Below are 19,753 nucleotides of genomic sequence, written 5' to 3'. Positions count from 1 at the left end.
TTGCAAGCAACGGACTTACAAGCAGGTGGCAGGCAGAGCTCCATGGCAGTGTTGAAACCGCTGTGCAGGAGAGGTCCTAGGTGAAAAAAAACCCAGGAGGAAAAGGCTACTCCCACCCAGCTAAGAAACTCCAGACCCCTGTTCCCCTCCCCAAAACAATTTCAACGGCATATCAGGGTGCTTGGCTACTTCTTTTGTTCCTTAATCGCTGTCTATTTACCTAGAAAGCCACCCCCAGCATTTTCCTGACAACAAATGGGAAGAAATTCATTTGAGAAAACCTAACCCTCAGCACAAGTTCATTATGAATGTTTCATGTGAAGCATCAGGGGGTTTGGCAGGGCCAGAAGATGATGAGAAAGACAAGCCATGCAAGATGTCACGCCAGCCAATCTAAGGGATGGAGTTTTTCATGCAAAACTTTGTGCACATTTGATGGCCCAGTACCTGAACAAGCTCAGTGTTGGGGGTTGGCAGGGTAAGTGTTATGCTGGAGAGGAGGCTGATATTCTTTGGATCCAACACATGACTACTCAAAACTCCCTTGAAAGCTTTAAATTCTTTGGGAAAAATTGATGGAAAGCACTAAGTTAAGGCGGCATTCCCTATTTGACAGATGAAGTATGATCAGTGAGGCCACCATACCATGTGTTTAATAAGATAAGTACAAGAGAAGACAATACAACTTCCAATTATAAAAAAATCTTTTTCTAATTGCTTTGTAGGTGGTCTTTGAGGCTTTACACAATCTGGAGCCTCGTGGGTATGTTGTCGGATGGATCATTGCCATCAGTTTGTTGGTGGGAATTCTCATCTTCCTATTGCTGGCTGTGCTCTTATGGAAGGTAAGGTAACAGATGCAACATAATGCCAAAGCTAATCCCAGGGGAAAAAAGCTTAAATTTATCCTCGTATTTAACATCCATTTTCTTTAGGAACTGAATAATTGTCTATCCCATTACAGAAGTCATTAGTCAGCAAAACCAATTGCATATACAAGCTTTTGTGAGGGACTCATGATGTAGAGAAGAAGTGAAAAAGTGGGGGTTTTTAGAGCCTGGTTATTAGAAGTTGAAACCTCTGATAACCATTTCAGGACAATGGAAGGTCTCTCTTAGAAATCTACTGTTATATTACACTTAGATACTTTGCATTTCTATGTTCTTATGATGACTGAGGTTCACTGATTTCAGCAGAATTTCCTGAAAATCAGGCCAGCTTGCTTGACCAGCAAAGAGATTGGGTGCATGTCTAGCAAAAACTACTTGGTAGCTACTTTCCAAGAGGTAGATGCCCTTGGGAGAGGAGTATCCAGCAATAAATTCTTCAGATCCCTCAGACAAAGAGCTCCCGATCAGTAAAATGCCTTAATAGAGCAAGAAGCATCTCGACCTGTTAAAAGACAGCCTTCACACTGTCTCTGATAAGGCACAATTCTTTTACCCAGGGACTGTTATAGGGTAAAACTGGGCTGATGCTAACACTTGCCAGCAGCCATCTGGTGTGGTAAATATGAAGGGTAAGGAACTTCAAGTGTTTTCGTTTTTCATTTCCCTGTTACCAATCCATAAACTTAAAAGACCACAGTCAAGGTCAGGGACTGTCTTAGAGAGAACTAAATCTCAAATGCAGAATGGGAGCAAGTCCAGCATTATTTTGCTTCCCATGGCAGACATCCAGCAGCCTGACTTGCACTGTTTAGCAGCATGTGTGCTGCAGGCTCTCCTAGCTGGCTGTTCTGAGACTGGAGGTCACAGCCCCAATGTGCTGCAAAACGACATATTGCTGCAGGTTGTGAAGCTATAAAATGGATTTAGAAACCTAAAACTAGCCATGCAATTCTTATTTTAAATTATATAGATGTGTGTATAATTGGTTTATAGATTATACACTACATCATATAATATATAAATTTTATATGGGTTATAGATTTAAAGTATTTTTATAATCAGTTTTGAAGATTTTTAAGCACTGACTGGCCAGTTTAATTTGGAAAACAATGTCTGACCACAGTCTAGAATATCTCATAACTTCTGTTTCTCTGGCATTTGGGAAATACTTCTGCTTTCTGTGTCAGAAATAGTAAAAAAAAAAAAAAAAAATCTGTGCAATTAAGACTGAAGAATAACCATGAGAATGGAAAAATGTGAGATTGGAAGAGGCCCAGGGTTTATGTCTCAATGACACACAGTTTTGATAAAGGAGTTACTGCTGCTGATACCTATATGACTGATTTCATATTACTCATTTCATATCATAAAAAGGCATAAGATGAACTGTTTGAAAATGTGCAAGATAAGAGAAATATCACCCTGTGAGTCTTCAGGTAAAACTTGCACAAGTTCAGTTCTTGGTCTCCACTGGAGTTAATACAGTCCTTTGCTTCCTGGGTTAATCTCAATACTTTGAGCTCTTTTAAATTTTATAGGGATCATTTGGTACATGTGAAGCAACTGCCATTTTGTTGCATGAAAGCTTTGAGAGAAATTCCAACTCACAGGAACAAATAGCTATAACTGGGGTTACATAGCTGTTTTTGCATGCATATGTGCTGAGGCAAAGGAAGTTGAGAGGCCTTGCCCAGAGTCAGAGATGACAGTCAGGCTTTGCCAGATGAGTTCCAGTACTTTATCCACAGATTTGCATGATTAATAAAGTATCCAGTAATTTAAGGTTTTGTTTTAGAGAAAAGTTATTAAAACTGTGTAGCTGCTATCAGCCAGTATTTTAATTTATCTTAGTTTGAAGCATAAATATATATAACTTATACTTTGCACTCCCTAGTTACTGTATTTATTAAAATTATGGCAGTATTAAAGTTGAGATAAAACTGATATGGGAAAGTTGCAGTCCTACAGAGGAATCTTGTCTGATTGTAAATATTTTTTAGACAAAATTGGCCAAGTACATCCTACAGTCATTCCTAAATTTTGTGTGTGAAGAAGTAAAAAAAAAAAATCCCAACATTATATTAGAATTTAGTTTTTAAATGTGGAATGAAAGAACAGATTTTAATTAGATGGAGATTTGGATATTTTAGAACCGCCAGTGAGAACAAGAATTTACCCGACTTTTAGGACTAGATTACAAAATAAATCATATGTTTATTAAGAAATTAATTAGAGCTAAACTGTGGTGCTGCAAGGCAGCTGTTTACACAGGAAAGAGTAGGAGCTGGAGCAAATTCATTGTAACAGAACTGAGCACTGGCCTTAGTGCAGAGTGTGCTGGCCACGTCTGTGTCTCAGCCCAATGTGGAAAGTACACTCTTGCTGTGTGCACGACTACACCACAAGTGGCGCAACACAATGGACAAATCCTCGAACATGCTGATGTTTTGCAAATGGAGTAAACAGTTCCTTAAAGTTGTAGAAGAATACTAGAATACATGTAAGTATTTCACATTTCACACTGCTAGAATTAATAGCATTAGCAGGAGTGAGACTTCAGGGACATTCCAGCACAAAATTCTATTTTGAATCAGAATAAGTTTACTGTGCATCGTACTAAGAAGAGTATGGTAATTATTTTATTAATTATTTGTAGATCTAAAATTGCACAGTTTAGGGGGTTCATGTCAATGGAAGTGATGTTAAATGTTTGGTTGTTTCTCTTCAAATAAAAGCTTATTTATTCATGTGCAAGATCACAGCCATGTTTATACATACATAAAAAGCTTTTTAGCTTTGAGCTTGATCAGTTTTTAAGTGGCTTTGCTTCTCTGTTTATTTTCAAATTTAATGTAGACGTTGTGCATCCTCTGGTTTAAGTGCATACAGATTCAGAGGGAGTGAGCAGCTTTTCCCCGCCTTCCACAAGATACCATGCATAAGGCACACTGGCAAGGATTCCCCCATTTTTGCCTATTTTGTTGGACAACCCAACTTGTGGCTTTTTGTATCTTGTTCATCTACTCTGGGTAACTTTGTATAGGCATCTGTGGGGACATCCTCTCATACTTGCCAAATTCTCTGCAGCATAGCTCACTCTCCACACTCATGCCTCACCTGTGGTTGCCTATGTGCAGGAGGAGCAGGAAGAGCAGGAGGAGCTCTCATGCTGTTGCCCACAGCAATACATTTTGCTTTTTTATGTGGAGATTGGCATATACCCCTTTGGTGGCCTCCAGATGCTTGTGGAAAATGGAGCAGAAGAGGAGGTTGCTTTTCTTCAGGCCAGCTACCCACATGCTAGACAGGCCTGTAGTTTCACAAGCGCTGGCAAAAATTCAGTAGGGAAAGGCAGCGATGGCTGGTTTATTTTGGTGAGTGCTGTCCTGCTTCCCTCAGGTGTCAGGACTGCAGCAGCAATATGTGAGGACAAAGTCTCCTTCAGGCATAGTGTATTTATGCACATGTAGACCAGGTATACACCTTGCAAATGCAAAACTGAAGCATGATATATTCTAACACAATAAATATTCTATTAATGATAGTAGTGCTTTACAATGTTTTGGATTGAAATTTCTACTTTGAACTGGCTTGAGTTGTGAAATGAATTATTTAATCCATATCATTTTAGATTAAGTGCACAGAAAAAAAAGTTATCAAAGAGGGAATGTGTAAGTGAGCACCAGGCTGGACATTTGGGGAGCTGAGTGATCCGTGGAGCCAGTTGTGGAAGTGATTTTCAAAAAAAGGTTTTATATTCATTTACATTCATTGCAGCAACATTATTTTCTTTCTCTGTGGTATATTTAACACAGGAAATGGACTTTTATCAAAATTTATTTATCTTGACATTAAGCATCTCTCTGAGCTGAGCCTGTCCCTGTGGTATCCAAGCTCTGACTTGTCTAGCATTGCTTTCTGGATTCCTGGGTCAAAGAATTTATCTCTAGGTGTCCCTTATGTAATAAGAACCTCTTCTTTGTGGGTTTTTGAGAGGATTGTAGAGAGGAGGGCAAGGAGAGTAATACCCACATACGTTGTTTTTTGACTAGCCAGAGGGTAGGTACCTGCTCTTCAGTGTTAGCTACACAGTACAGTTTTGCCTTTTGTCTTAAAATGAGGGTTTGAAGACTTTTTTTTTAGTTTTTAGGAGAAATAACTTGTGACTGCACAAGTGTCTTTGAAAGAACACTTGTATTCCCCTACACGGAGTAGTTGCCATTGCCTCACATATTGTTTCAGCATTCAGAAGATATCTGAAACTAACCAAGGCTAAAGCTAACTTGAAATTCATCTATGTACAAAACCAAAAAAGCTTTTCCCTTTTTGAAAGGAGACGCTTTCTCTTACCTAGGGCCTCAAACATTAAGTATTTTTAAATGGGCCAAAACATACAGCTCATCATGTTCCAGTGAAAGAAAAAAAATACTCGTAAACTCTGCACCTAATCTTTGCCAGTGGTTGCTGTGTATACTGTGTTACAAGCCCCAAACCATTTTCTCTCCCTTTCATTTACAGCTCAGGTGGCAGTGTGTAACTACTGTTTCCTGAGCAGTCATCATACCAACCCCCTTTCCTGGTGGCCAGGTTTTGGAGTAGTAGCTCTGCAATGAAATAAAAGTGATTTTAAAAAATACCACATAAACAAAACAACACCACACTTTCCTCCCGAGGTGTGTATGGAAATACAGTTACAGCACAAAACCTCTTCGGGTTTCAGTGTAGGGGAGTAGTGTGGCTGTTATACATACATGCACAGACACACACATGCATATATATACATAATCATAGAATCAAGGTTGAAGAAGACCTCCAAGATCATTGAGTCCAACCTTTGACCAATCACTACCTTGTCAACTAGACCAATGGCACCAAGTGCCACATCCAGTCGTTTCTTCAACACTACCAGAGATAGTGACTCTACCACTTCCCTGAGCAGCCCATTCCAGTGCTTAACCACTGTTTCAGTATCCAACCAAAACCTCCCCTGGCACAGCTTGAGGCCTTTTCCTCTCATCCTGTCACTAGCTGCCTGAGAGAAGTAGCTGACTCCCATCTGCTACAGCCTACTTTCGGGTAGTAGTAGAGATCAGTGAGGTCTCCCCGACCCTTCTTTTTTCCAGGCTGAACAACCTTAGCTCCATCAGCTACTCATTTTATTATTTATTCCTGTCTTGGTTTTGAAAGACAGGTGTCTGCTAAGGAAGGCAGAAGCCTCCCTTGAAGTGGCAGATGTAACCCCTTTCCCTCTGAGTTATTATAATTTTGAAATCAAGGGCCTTTAGGAAAAGATGTGGGAAAATAGGAATAACAGTTATTTACTATTATATATATAACCAGTCAAACAAACAACAATAACTATGGCAGTAACAGCAAACACAAACCCAGTCCCAGCCTTCTCGGCTGTCAGGCCCTTTCCCCTTGGGTGCAGTTCTACTGGCAGCCGGCAGGGGCGCTGGCGGCTCCCGGTGAGCAGGGCAGGTGCGATGGTTCCCCCGCGGCTGCAGGGGGCGCTCCGGAGCGAGCTCGGGGAGCACGCGGCACCGGTGCCCTGGGATCCCAGGGAAGGATGGAACAAGGGCTTCACAAACCGCTGGGCAGCTGGCCCCGGTGTTCGGCCGGACTCTCAGGAACAGCAGGCTGGAATGGCAGGGACGAGCACAAATCCCGGGTGGCAGACGAGATGTATCCAAATGGGGAACCCCCCCGGAGGTCGGGCAGGCAGGGTGAGCAGGGCTACAGCGTAGCGAAGGCTCAAAGCAGCAGCGGGACAGGGCAGCCACAGCCTGGCCTCCAGCAGGGCAGGGAAAGCGGCTTTGGGATCCCGGCGTTGTTTCCAGCAGAAAGAAAAACAGCCAAAAAAAGAACCAGCAGCTCCTTTCTCTGCAGCTTCTCTCTCCGAACGCCGAGAGCGAACTGACCCCACACCCAGGTGAAACAAAGGAGTACCCAGGCCCACCCCACCCCCAATGGGCAGCTCTTTTGTCTTTCTGAAGTACAGCCATTTGTCCCCTAGCAACATGCATATGGGAAAAAATTCCTTTAACAGGAAAAAAACTAGGACTAAACTAAAACCCCAACAATTCCATAGACCCTTCATCACTTTAATTGTCCCTTCTCATGACTTGTGTCAGCATCTCAATGTCTTGAACTGAATAGCTCAAAACTGGACACAGTACTTGAGGTGCAGCCTCACCAGTGTTGAGTACAGGGTCACTGCCCTGGTCCTGCTGGCCACACTATTGCTCATACAGGCCAGGATGCCATTGGCCTTATTGGCCACATGGGCACACTGCTGGCTCATGTTCAGCCATCTGTTGACCAGAACCCCCAGGTCCTTTCCCGCTGGGCAGCTTTCCAGTCACTCTGTCCCCATCTTGTGCATGGGGTTGTTGTGACCAAAGTATACACTTATATATGTGTACATATCCATATCCATTTCCTGTCTCTAACTCTGTCTCTCTCTTCCCCCTACTCTATTTATAAATATCATCTGTCCAGTAAGAGTACATTTTAATTTTAAAAAAGTCCCCCAGCTGGTTGTAATAGCTATGTAACTTCGAACATTGTTTTTAGAGGTGAGGACAGAGTAACCTATTAAAACTGAGTGGCATTTCATATCTTTGGTGAAAGTAGTTTTGTCTATTCAGAGTTCACATGCTTCTTCCTTTCTGTACATATAATTCCAAGATTAAACCATTATGTACTATGCTGAAGCCAAAAATTAAGGATCATAATTGTTGTTCAGATGAACAAGGCAGTCAGCTCAACTTGCTGTGAGAGTACTTACTAGGCACTACTGATGGGAAGGGTGTATTTCACAACTGCGCTAGTTTGAAAGCAAACCAGCGGAGGAATTGACTCCACACAAATATTTTGTGAGAGATTCCAAGTCAGAACTGCAATTTAATAGGAAAATTACAATAAAGGCAGTAATACAGAAACACTGGCTTAAACTTACAGAGTCAGAATACGAGCTGATACCCTGTTGGTCAGGGTGGTGGTAGCAGTCCAATTAAACAGTGATAGCAGTCCTGCTGGAGTGATTGATGTGGTCTTGTCAAAGCGGTGATCCTGCAGAAAAGGCCTGGTCCTTCTCTGGAAGTCCAGTGGTGGTTATCGAGAGCTCCTGCCCTCTGGGAATCCAGTGGCGGTCCTCTCGTGGTATTCCAAGCCTCAGATTATATACAGGTAGGCATGTTGAGTTCCTCCCCCAGGGTGGGGCATCTCACAATGGGATAGTGTAATTCTGTGAGTGATGCTGGGAGACATTGATGGCCCATTAGTGGAGATGCCCCCCTCCCAGGGTGGCTGCTGCTTCCCCAGAGGGAGTTACCACGGCTGAGTCATGGAGAAGATAAAGAACACTGCTCCACCCATTTTAACAGCTTATGTAGATGGTAGTAGAATATGTACTTTTAGTTACATTTTACATTGTAACCCAAGAGAACAGCTCACAAAGGTCTTCCCCACAGAGATGTAGATGGATGCACCAGTTGCCTCGGAACTTACGAAGTCTATATTTCTTCTAATTTCTTTTGGTTTTTTTCTTCATCATCCTCTCTCCTTAATTTAAAACCACGTCAACAATATCTTTTCAAACTTCCTTCCAAGTTCCTGCCCCACTTTTACCTCTAATTTTTCAGGTTGTCTCATTCACAAAAATATGATCCCTATGTATAGGAACCTAATAGCCCATACCTGTCCTGTCCATTCATAAAAACTGTGACTTTATTTGGGTTCTCTGAAATTCCTCTTTCTGGAGTCCTCGAAGCATTGCATTCTCTACAGTTTTTCTGATAAACTTTTCAATTTTATTGCTTTTGCTACCCATTTATCTAGTTGCTTTAAGTAACTTGCTATCTCACATGTAGGCTTCTCAGGGTACTACTTTTTTGATATAGACTCTAGGTTCAGTAGACCTAGAATAAGTTTTTTTCAATATTATCCTGTTACAAGTATTAAAAGTGCAGTCAGGTGATAATTAACTTCTGTGATTCAAGAGCAAACCCATATTATCTCCCAAACATGGATAGATCTTAATTTTGCATAGTATCTACAAAACCCTCAGGAGGAAATGGGACAATGGAAGTGGTTGTCTGTCTATAGAAATAATGAAGTTTTCACCAGGCAGAAGTTGAGAGGATCACCTGAAATGTGCTTATTTTCTTAAGGGACAATCAAAACTTCTTTTATCGTTTCCTTTTCCTGAACCAAAGCAAGCACCACAAAATGTTTGTAGACCCTTGGCTTCCTGAGACCAAAAGGGTTTGTATTCTTGCCACAGTGACTCAAACTTTGGGTTTTCTACAGTACATTACTCTGATGATTTGCTGTGCTTTTTGAATTCTGACTGGATGTTGCAGGAAGATTGAGTTTGGTCATCTTTTATTTGTTCTTACACAATTAAATGGTTAATGCTGCTATTGTAGCCAAAATACTGCCTTCACCAGTGAGCTTGCTGGCTGCCATGTAATATTTGTTCACTACCCTCAAGAGAAAGATTGGCAACATTTCAGTTGTGGTATGTGTCCAGTACTTGTAAAATGCCTTTGTTATCTTTCTTGATAAAATGAGCTATGTAAATGTGCAACAATAATGTTGTGACTGAGTGTTCTCTGTGGTCTCAGTGTCCTCCAAATGAGAGCTGTGCATGCCAGAGTACTTTGAGAACATCACAGCCATTGCAGCCTGGCACCATGCAAACAAATGTAATCCACTGGCAAGAGAGAGGTAGGGTTGCGATTCAGAATGTCTTTCAGAAAAGAGGAAAGATAGCCATCATTTTCAGAAGTCTAAACCAGAAGAAGAATGCATGTGTAGACTGAAAAATTGCAAATAAGTACCAAGGTTTCCCACTACCAGAACACAACGTGTACTTATTGGTAGTCATTAGCATCTCTCAGACCCAAATGCCAATAACAGAGCAAATGTAATTTGCCTAGTCTGAATTCTATCTTTAGGCTTGGTGTCACAGTGGGAAATCCTGTATTATAACTTATATCAGCCATAGCCATTTCCTTCTGGTTTGGCTAACCCATGAAAGTGACTTATTCTGATAATTGTGAACATGGTTGTCTTGGTTTGAGACGAATTTGGAGGAAAAACATCCGAAATGAACGTCCCTCTGTTAAAAGGCAGATTTCAACAGCCCCTCCCCCACCAGGTTCAGAAAGAAATTCCTCGGACGAAAGTGAAAAAAACCTATTTATTTAACAAACAAAGTCCATGCAGGCATGGAAAAAAGAATGATGTTAAATAATAAAACCTCTTGCTGTGGAGAAGAAACCTGGGTAGATTCAAAGTCCTTGTGGGTGTAGCTCTCTCCTCTCTGGAGCTGGGGTTCAGCATGGGCCCCTCCAGGCCATGGTGTACGGCCTCCTGGTGACTGTTCTTGCTGAACAGTCCAGAAGAAAAGAAGAAGAAGCCAAAGTCCCAGGAAACTCCTTGCTTTAGATAATGAACAAGAAGCTAGCTAAAAAGCAAAGGAGTTTAACTCTCCGTCTCTCCCCTGAGAAAAGAGAGCCGAAAGCTGGCTAAAAGCAGGAAGGTGCTTTCCTCCGCTCCACCGCAAGAACGCAGGGGAGTGTATATCTGTGTCCTTGAACACAAAACTGCTCAGCTCTATTTTTTTCCCTTTCTCTTGGACCCAGCTTTAAGACACGGAAAGGCACAGGATTCATGTCTGGCATAGAGCAGGCGATAGGGGATACAGCATGATAAAGTCACCCCAAGACAATGTGTTCTGGGTTGCAGTGTATTCTATTACCATCCTCATGAGCTGTTGAAACCAGGTGGGGCAGTGTTTCCTTGCCTCCTCCCTCTGGACTATCTTCTGTTAATGAGCCCATCAATGCCTTGCCTCATGACTAATCATCCCATTGTGAGATGCTTCACTCAGAGGGAGGAACCAAGCATTCCATCCTGGATATAATCTGAAATTCCAAACACCACAGAAACCCTTTTCCACTGGATTTCCAGAGGACAAGAGCTACACAGCCACCACTGGACCTTCCAAGGAAGAGCAGACCCTTCTACAGGATCATTGCTTCAACAGAACCACATGCACCACTTTAGGAGGACTGCAGCCACCATTTTATTGGACTGCTACTGCCACCCTGACTAACAGGGTGTCAAGGTTGTATCCTGACTGTCAGTTTGAACCAGTGTCTTCTGCCTTTTTTAAAAATTTCCCTATTAAATTGTTATTCTGACTTGGTGCCTCCCACTGGTTTGTTTTCAAACTAGTACACAATGGTACAACTTTCATTCAAATATTTCTGACAGATCAAATATATCAAAGTATGATTGTAAAGTTGCTTTTTATTGAAACCAGGAAATGGTCTTTAGTATTTAGTCTCTGGTTTTCAAACAAAGCAAAAAATATTCCACTAGTGTTTCTTTCCTTTCTTTGGAGAGGAAATGGAACATATGGATTGAGATATGTCTTAAATTAATTGTGTTTACAGCAATGATATCCTTAGTTACTGTCCTATTCCCTGTTGAAATTTTAGAAGACAGTTTTATCTAGACGTATCTGCAGTAGACATTGTGTTCCTTCTCACTTTTGAGAGTGATAATCAGAGATGAGCTTTTGTTGATGGCTGTGTTCATTCTACAACTTCTTAAAAAATAAACTATATAGTAAAATTTTGCAATAGGTAAATATTTTAAAACTATTTGGAAGTGTTTGTAAGTTTAAATGTTGGCCAATTCTCTTTTTAATTACACTTGTAAGTATACTTGTAACATCTGTCTTGCAAGATACTGTACATAGTTACTATCCTGTGAGATGCAAGAAGTTTGTGCTTTCATTGAACTCAGATTACCCTAACTCAGCACTGAAAGATCTTTTTAAGTCCAGTCATTGGAATTCTCTTCATTTTTGAAGCACTGATATTGTAGCAGGTTGAGTTCAAAACCAGGCAGAAACACTAATTAAAGTAGTGGTTTTGGTTCAAAATATTCATTACTTACTTATTTTCCTTCTGTGAGATAAGAATTAGGAGAAAAGCAAAGCAGGCACAAACCTTAAACAGTTGCAGTACAATGAAAGAGTTTTATTACTAGTAGAATTAAAAGTAAAGAAAAAAATAACAAAAAAAAAATTAAAGCAAATCTCCCCCTGCCCCCCTTCCAGCACTTCTCTCCTTTTACCCAGCTCACACAAGGATAACAGAACATGGGATGTTAGTCAGTGTTCCAGTTCTTGAAAAGTCTCTCTCTTATGCTTAAGGAAAAAAGGGTTTTTCTTCAGTTGCACGTGGTTCCCAAACTGCCACTAACAGCAGACCCGCCCGGAAACAAACAATCTGCTGTGTGTAGAACATCTCTCCCATGAAAAATCTCACAGCTCCTTCACACTGCAAAACATGGGCCATCACATGGGGTTATTCATCTTTTTAAGGATAAGTTATTTTGGCCTGCACACGAAGGCTTTTCTTCGCCACAAGTCTCTAACAGCCTCTTACTACTTCTATATAGCCTGGCATAGGCACTCTTCACAATCTTCACAGGCCACATGAGGATTCTCCATCCCCCCATGTTCTTCAAATGGATTAAAGAGACAAACAGTTTGTGGTATTACAGTTTCTTACCACAGCATGCAAGAAGGTTTTTTAAGCTACGCGCCAGAATCGCGGCACCGCCCTCTTTTCTCCCGTCGCCATGCTCAGCTCCGTCCCACGTGACTCACTTCTCTTTCTCTCTGACTCTGACGCCGCCGTGTTGAAGGGTGTTCTTGTTCAGGCTTTACGGTGGAGAAAGCCTCGCTCCCTTTGTGCTGCTGGCTGCATGGTGTCCTCTTCAGTTCAGCACGAAGTGTGCTGGCTGCAGACAGGAGGCTCTGCCAGCTCCCGTTGGCTCTGCCGGCTCCGCATGGAGAGGAGAGGGACCCGCCTGTCCCCAGGAGCCGCGCTGGATGGGTTTAGCTGTGAGCAGTCCATGGCTGGTTTTAGCTGCCTGCGGCTCTGGGATAGTCCCTCCCCAAGCGACCCAGGGTCCGTGCCACAGTGTTGGGAAAGGGGGAAAGGGGCAGTGGCCCCGGCCCGGCCCGGTGGGGCCGGGAGGCTCGGAGCTCCCCCCCCCCCACCTTCCAGCAGGCGAGCTCCGACAAAAAGGGCCAGTCCCGCCTTTCCGTGCGGTTTAAATATGTAAATTGTGAGAAGCGTCATTGGTCTCAAAGACTGTCCATCAACTCAGGGTCAACCCAATACAACTGTAAATAGTAAGACCTTAACAAAAGTTATTATGTATGCACAAATGAATCACAGCCTAGATGAATGAGTCTTGTCTGATGCACCCTAGATGGTACCTACATGATAAAGATATTCCAAAGGTAAATAACAGAACTAACAACTCTACTCACCACATTACTAAGTAGCTCCGTTGAAGCCAACTTAACAGCTCCTGGGAGAAAAGTTGCACAAGAACTGGTTAGAGGAACAAACTGTTAATGAGTGGGTGACACTCTAGCATCAGTGACAATGGCAAGGCATGTTGTATTAAAAAAACTAATGTATTAAATTAGGTTGTCTGTACTGGTGTCCCTCTCTATGTGCAGTTAACTGTTTCGCATACCTAAATGCATCTTTTCCATGCATGCTGCTAGTCTGAATTGTGCATCTACTTCGAGATACCTAGCCTTAGTGACTGTTTTTTGATATTTAGCCTTTCAGATAGGTATAGAGCATTTGGTTAAAATAATAGTTTATTTAATTATACCTTTAGGTAAATTTATGAATGCTCTTATCAGAAAAAGAATTTTATCTTAGTATTCAAAATTACAAAGTAACTGCCCAATAAAATGTGTGTTTAAAAACTATGCACATTTTAGTATGAAAAAAATTTACTTCTAAAATCTGTGAAGGACTACAGATCTTCTCCCAACATACCAGCAGTAATATCTCAAGAGAACTTAGCCAGATTAGATTAAAGTAAGTTAACAGTTAAGTGCTATTTTGTGTACATTGCTAATTCTTTTGTGCCATAGCAATGTCTATCAGTTGCAATACTTCGGGATCAGATACAGATGGTAGGTATCAAATTCTTCCATAGTAGCTAAACAAAATGTTTGTAGCGGAGAACTTACCTTTAAGCAAGCTGCTGAACTTATCTTTGCCTCAGTTCCCCAGCTGTATAAGCATATATGACATTGTGTATATGCAGAAAGTGTGTATTATATATGTGTGTACAGCCACTTGTGGAATGGCAGTGTTTGAATCACATGTATTTATTTTCTTGTACTTGTTTCATTGAGTAAATGAGGACCTACATTACAAGAAAGTTAAGGGATTTGCCCCTCAAAAAATCAGTGAAAGACTGAACAGAGCCAGACCTCCTGAGTCCTCATGAGCTTACTTTAGTCACACTATCATCCTTCCTCCTAAATGCACATTTTCTCCTTTAACTATAGACAAGACACATGGCTCCTCTCCAAACATGCCTTTTCCTCACATGGTGACCCAGGATTCAGAGTTTGACAGTTCTTAGTGGAAAAGCTGATACAAATATCTGTTCGTGACCCCTATGTACTGTGGCAAGCATCCCTTAATTGGGATAAAGGACACACTGCATCCTCTTGAAACTGATGGCTTGCCAGAATTATCCAGTGATGCCTTTTCTTGGTCTTAAAATCAAGAGTTAAACATGGTTAGAAGGGAAAGAGAGATTTTACCTTGGTATTTATTTTAAGGATCCTTAGGTGCTCTACGTCCAGGTAGAATGCACCGAAATGCACACCACAACGCACACCCCCAAAAGATCTGGTATAACATTATAGGTCTTACTAATTACCATATCTATCAAAAATTCTTCAATGAGAGGTTTGAATGAGCCACCCCCCTCCCCCCCCCCCCCCCCCCCCCCCCCCCCCCCCCCCCCCCCGCCCCGCCCCAAGGAACCTCCTGGATGGTTCTATCTTAGTTTACAAAATGTGTTCTGGAGAGGACCTTGGTGTCTGGGGCACATTATCCTCTACCTACGAAGCTTCTAAAATATTTAGTCTTAGCTGACAAACAAGTCTAAGAATGTAGGCAAAAAGCACTAAGAATACAGAAGTTGTAAAAAGGTATAATGGGTATAAAAGAAAAGGCAAGAAATCATCATGGCATCACAGGGCCATGCAAACCCAAGTGCAAAGTGTTTTTACCTGCCTTCTTGGTGGTAGTAAAAAGAGATACACTTAATAACCAGTGATTGATCTCTGCATGGGGAAATACTCCACACTTCTAGTCTCAACAGCACTGCTTTTCAGATATTGGGCGTGTTGTTCCTCTGCTGACTGGTGGCATCTTAAGGGGGTGAGGTTCCTGGCCCTGCTTTAACCCATGTATTTTTCTAGGTGTGGTACTGTTTATGTGAAGGGAGAAGTGCTCAAGTAGCACGCACCCAAAAAAGGTGAGATGCGTAAGTTAATTGTGAATGGCTTGGGACATCCACCCAGATTAGCAATGTGGCAGTAAAAGATTCATTACATAAATACAGACTGTTCATCAGGTATGACTGAACAGTGCTTATAGTAGATAAAGAAATTGTATACCAGAGAAAAGACAGCTTGTGACTAAGGCACTAAATCCAAAGTATGTTGTCAAAGCCTAATTCAATAGGAGATTTCTTCAGTGGTTCTTACGTTTTATTTCTTACCCCTTTGTCAGTACTTACTTTGCTCTCTTTTCTTTTTACTTGTTGGCTTGCACTGTGGTCAGTAACCTTGTCAACAGAGTAATATTGTTAAAAATCAGTATTTCTTGTGTGCAGTTTAACACCCACTACGCACTAGAGAAACTTAATTGAAAACTAAGAAGTGGCAAAACTCTCTGATACAGTTTTGAATTTTGTTTGAATATTGTTGTTCACAAACCTCTATTCCTAACTCAGTTATAGTCTTGAAACACTATTGTAATTAAGACATAATGTTGTTTTTACAACAGTATGTGACTGTTAATTTTTTCTTGTTTCTTAACTACTTATATTAATGGGAAAAAGACTTTAAAAAATGCAAAACATAACCATTCTTCTACAATCCACATTTAAGGTATTTCTCTTTTTATTTGATTGGGAGAATAAACTTTGTTGGGCATGATAAAACTTTAGAAATTTACCTAACAGTGAGTAAAATAAAAGCAGAGATATTGCTTGCCCTCTGATCAGCTTTGTTTTTTCCCAACTGCAAATTAAATTTTATTTTGTAATCTTATCACTCTTCAAACATATTTATAATTCACACCCTAGAAAGATAGCCAGAGGCCCATACTTCAGGATGTGTTGGGTAAGAGCTTATACTTTTGGAGTTTAGGAAAATACAAGTCTAGTAATTCAGCCTTTGGATATGCAGAAAGTAGCAGAGGAAAAAAAAAAAGATAATTTACTCTGATGATAATTCAACAGTTTGAAATAATTTTTGACAGAAGTTTTCCATTTTTGTGGGTGCTTGAAGAATGCTATTCTATGTGAGTGTTGTTAGATATGCTTTTTCTGGGATTGAAGGGATTTAAATCTGGCATGGCAGTTAAAGGGAGTTGTGTATGCTGAAGTCTTTAAATACCCATGTCTGAATACAGGACTTGGCAGAGCTGTCTTTTATGGCAAGAAATAACTTCACAATAACAGGTGTAATTTCCCATCTCAGAATAACACAGCTGTATTGTTCAATATTGTCAGAAACATGCTTTCTGCTCAGTATATACTGTAGGTGGCAGTAAGGTTATGCTACAAAAGAGTACATGGGCTGGAATAACTAAATTTAAAAATGTGTGTAAAAACCTATGGATGGTTTCAGGTTTTGAAGTAACAAACAATAACCAGTCCTTTCTGGAGGTGCTTCAAGAAGTATTAGAGCTGCTATAAGTAGGTGGCTTAGATTCAAAACCTGAAACCATCCATGGGTTTTACACACATCCTTTAATTTAGTTATTCTAGCCCATCTATCCTTTTCTCATTTCGTGCATTATCTTTAGTGGATGATGCCTCCTTTTCCTTTATAACCCATCAGCTTCCCATAGTGATCTCTCTTTGCCTCCTGTAAATGCACTCTTCTGTGGCTCTTCTTATGAATGTCTTCCACAGGCAGAAGTTTACTGATCAGAGCTTTGCTTGGATGGGGATGTGTGAACTCATAGACTGCCTGATGGGGTCATAGTTCTGGAGCTGAGTATTTCTTTGCTCTATACATACGCCTGTATGTGTGCACACAAATATATGTCTGTACATACGGAAAGCAGAAGTGGGGAGAAATTAACAGTATTAGAGACTCATTGCCCGTGAAACAAGTGTTAACAACCATTGCCCTACTGTAAACACCCATTCTACAAATTAGATCATGGCAATACTCCTTTTAAAGATTAGGATCTCTCCTCTTCCTGGCTTGAAGTTCAGGACTGAATCCCAGCAGTGCTGTCCTCACTGGGTTTTCTCAGTTCTCTTAATGGCTTTGCATTAACCATGGAAAAGGGACCTGGTGTTGCTTCAGCCCCAGTGATAAAAGAGCCTGTACAAATTCAACCCTATGTTGTATCAAATCTCCTGCTTTGGTCCAATTGTCTGCCTCCTTATTACCCATCACTGTATGTTAAATTCACTTGTTCTCTCCATCCCTCCCCATATGGTGAACACTGCTGTCCTTCTTGAATGAAATGAGTTAATTGTAAGGAGATGGATATGTGGGTTGTGTGGTCTTATGTGAGACAATAACTATGTTGTGATTTCTTCATGGTGATTACAAAAAAATCTCTTTCTGGTGATGGTAGGGATTTTATTACATTAAATATATGTCACTAAAGAATAGTGTCACATAACAAAGCACATCCTTGTCTCTCAAGGATGGGACATGTATCTAATCCCTGACCACTATTTCTGAAAACGTTAAAAAAAACCCCCAATCCTTAAGGTCCAGTTTCTCTTTTGGCTTGCACTACATAATAGTCTTCTACATAATTGAGAGTATCCACATAATATACAGCAAATAAACATAATTCTTCGTAGTGGAATCACCTCTAGATGTAGGGTTTCATGCTTCATTAATATTTATTACAGTTTTCAGCTCACTTTTTATCCCTACCAGAGTTATACAAGAGCATTCTTTATCCAGAAAAAAAATAGTAAAATACCAAAACCCTCATAACCAACTTTTAAAGACAATTCCTGAAGCAGATATTTGGAAACAGATATTTTTTTATTAAAAAAACAGTGGGAAGGAGTTTGGGTTTGTTTGGCCCTCAAGGAAATTAAGAAGCCTTTCTATAATTTTGATTATAACTTCAAGAGGAAGTTTTATTTTATCAAGGATGTGGTTGCATGAAAGATGAAAACCTTATGGGTTTAAAACCCATTTTTAAAACTAGAAATTGAACTTTCTTGTTAATCTTAGGAAGCAAAGTCCTATGGCAGTTTTCTTTTCTAATGCACATGTAGGTTCTGTTACAAAAACTGATAATACAAAAAAAGCCACCCACTTTTTCATAACATCTGCTCCCTGAGCATATGTAAGTAGTAGCAACAGATTCCTGTGAATACATAAGTACCCATGATTAATCCAACTGGAGCAGAACAACAGAGAAGTAGTAGGCTCTTGCACTTTTTTTATTATCAATATAATAATTCATTTCCATTTTTGTAGTGGTTTGGTCCAAGATACTCATTACTGTTTACCTTCTGTGAGATAAGAATTAGGAGAAATGCAAAGCAGGCACCAAACTTGAAAGAATATAAAGAAGTTTATTAACAGACCTAAAAGAAGAAAAAAAAATCATACCACACCTTCAGAACTCTTCTCCTCCCCCCACCTTTTCCCTTCTCCAAGTGACAATGTAAAAAGACAACCCTTGAGATGTTCAGTCTGTTTACCACTTCCATAATAACCTTGTTCAGTCCATTTAGGAAGAGGTGTCTCTCTTGCCCATGCTATGAAAACATTATCACAACAAGACAGCCGCCCACTTCCAAATAACTTTGCTCAGTCCATTTAGGAAGAGGAGTCTCTCTGATCACGTGAGTCCCTTCCCCCAACTTGCAGCTTTTCCCACAACTGCTTTCGAGGGTCCACTCTTGAAGGTTTTTTGGGGTACAATTTTAAGGTTGAGCCGTTCAGAAACAAAAGTTCTCTTCACCCATCTCTGGGAGCATTTCATCTCTAAGAACAGAGGCCCTTCTCCTTCCCCGGGAGCAAAGGGTCTTCCTCATCTTCATCTTTAGGACTATCTCTGGGAGCATCTCTAGGAACTGAGGTTTTCTCATTTGGAGCCAAAGTCCTCATCGCTTCCATCTCTCCCTGTTCAAACTTCTCATGAAATTACAGCTGCATCAGCATCTGCCTATCTCAGCGCAGGTGCTTTTGCTCACAAGTTGAACGCTCCACCCCCCATGCCTTCATGAAATTACAATGGGTACTCTGATATATCATAGCTTTACAACAGAATTTCAGCTTTAAGCATCTCTTTCTTTTCCCTCAGGTTTTCAGCTCTTCATAGCACTAAAAGGGTTAATCTCACCTAGGCCTTGCAGCTGGAATTTCGCTTATCGCTGTGGGTCATATGACCTCTGCCGGACAGTGGTGCAGCTTTAGCTGATCTTGGCAGCAGTGGAGAGGGGGAGCTGGCCATCTGCCCACAGCAGGGCTGTGGGGGGGTTCCGTGGGTGGAACAGGGCCCATTGGCTACAGGATGGCTGTGGCCCGGCCCGGCCCAGCCCAAGCAGGGCCTGGGCCACGCCCGCTGGCCCCCGCACGGGGCCCGCAGCCACCTGTCCCAGCACCGGAAACAAGACAGAGAGCTGTGGGGGGGGGTTTTCTATTCTTAAGTGTGCATCACAGAGGCGTCACAACTTTAAGTGGCTTAAGGAATTGTCCATATTCAAACTGGCCATCTGAT

At 41.2% G+C, this 19,753-nt stretch overlaps 1 protein-coding gene across 1 annotated transcript in view; it reads left to right on the top strand.

Annotated features, from left to right (window-relative positions):
• ITGA9 (integrin subunit alpha 9) overlaps positions 1-19,753 on the top strand; it is a 242,072-nt gene that overhangs the window by 202,068 nt on the left and 20,251 nt on the right. Inside the window, exon 27 of the mRNA XM_032102630.1 lies at positions 726-845. Within this exon, the coding sequence (XP_031958521.1) occupies positions 726-845 (120 nt within the window). The remainder of the gene's footprint in view (positions 1-725; positions 846-19,753) is intronic.

The sequence above is a fragment of the Corvus moneduloides genome, chromosome 1, assembly GCF_009650955.1.
Source record: "Corvus moneduloides isolate bCorMon1 chromosome 1, bCorMon1.pri, whole genome shotgun sequence".
Taxonomy (NCBI): Eukaryota; Metazoa; Chordata; class Aves; order Passeriformes; family Corvidae; genus Corvus; species Corvus moneduloides.
Note: the sequence above shows the minus strand (reverse complement) of the source record. Positions and strands in the feature narration are given on the sequence as shown.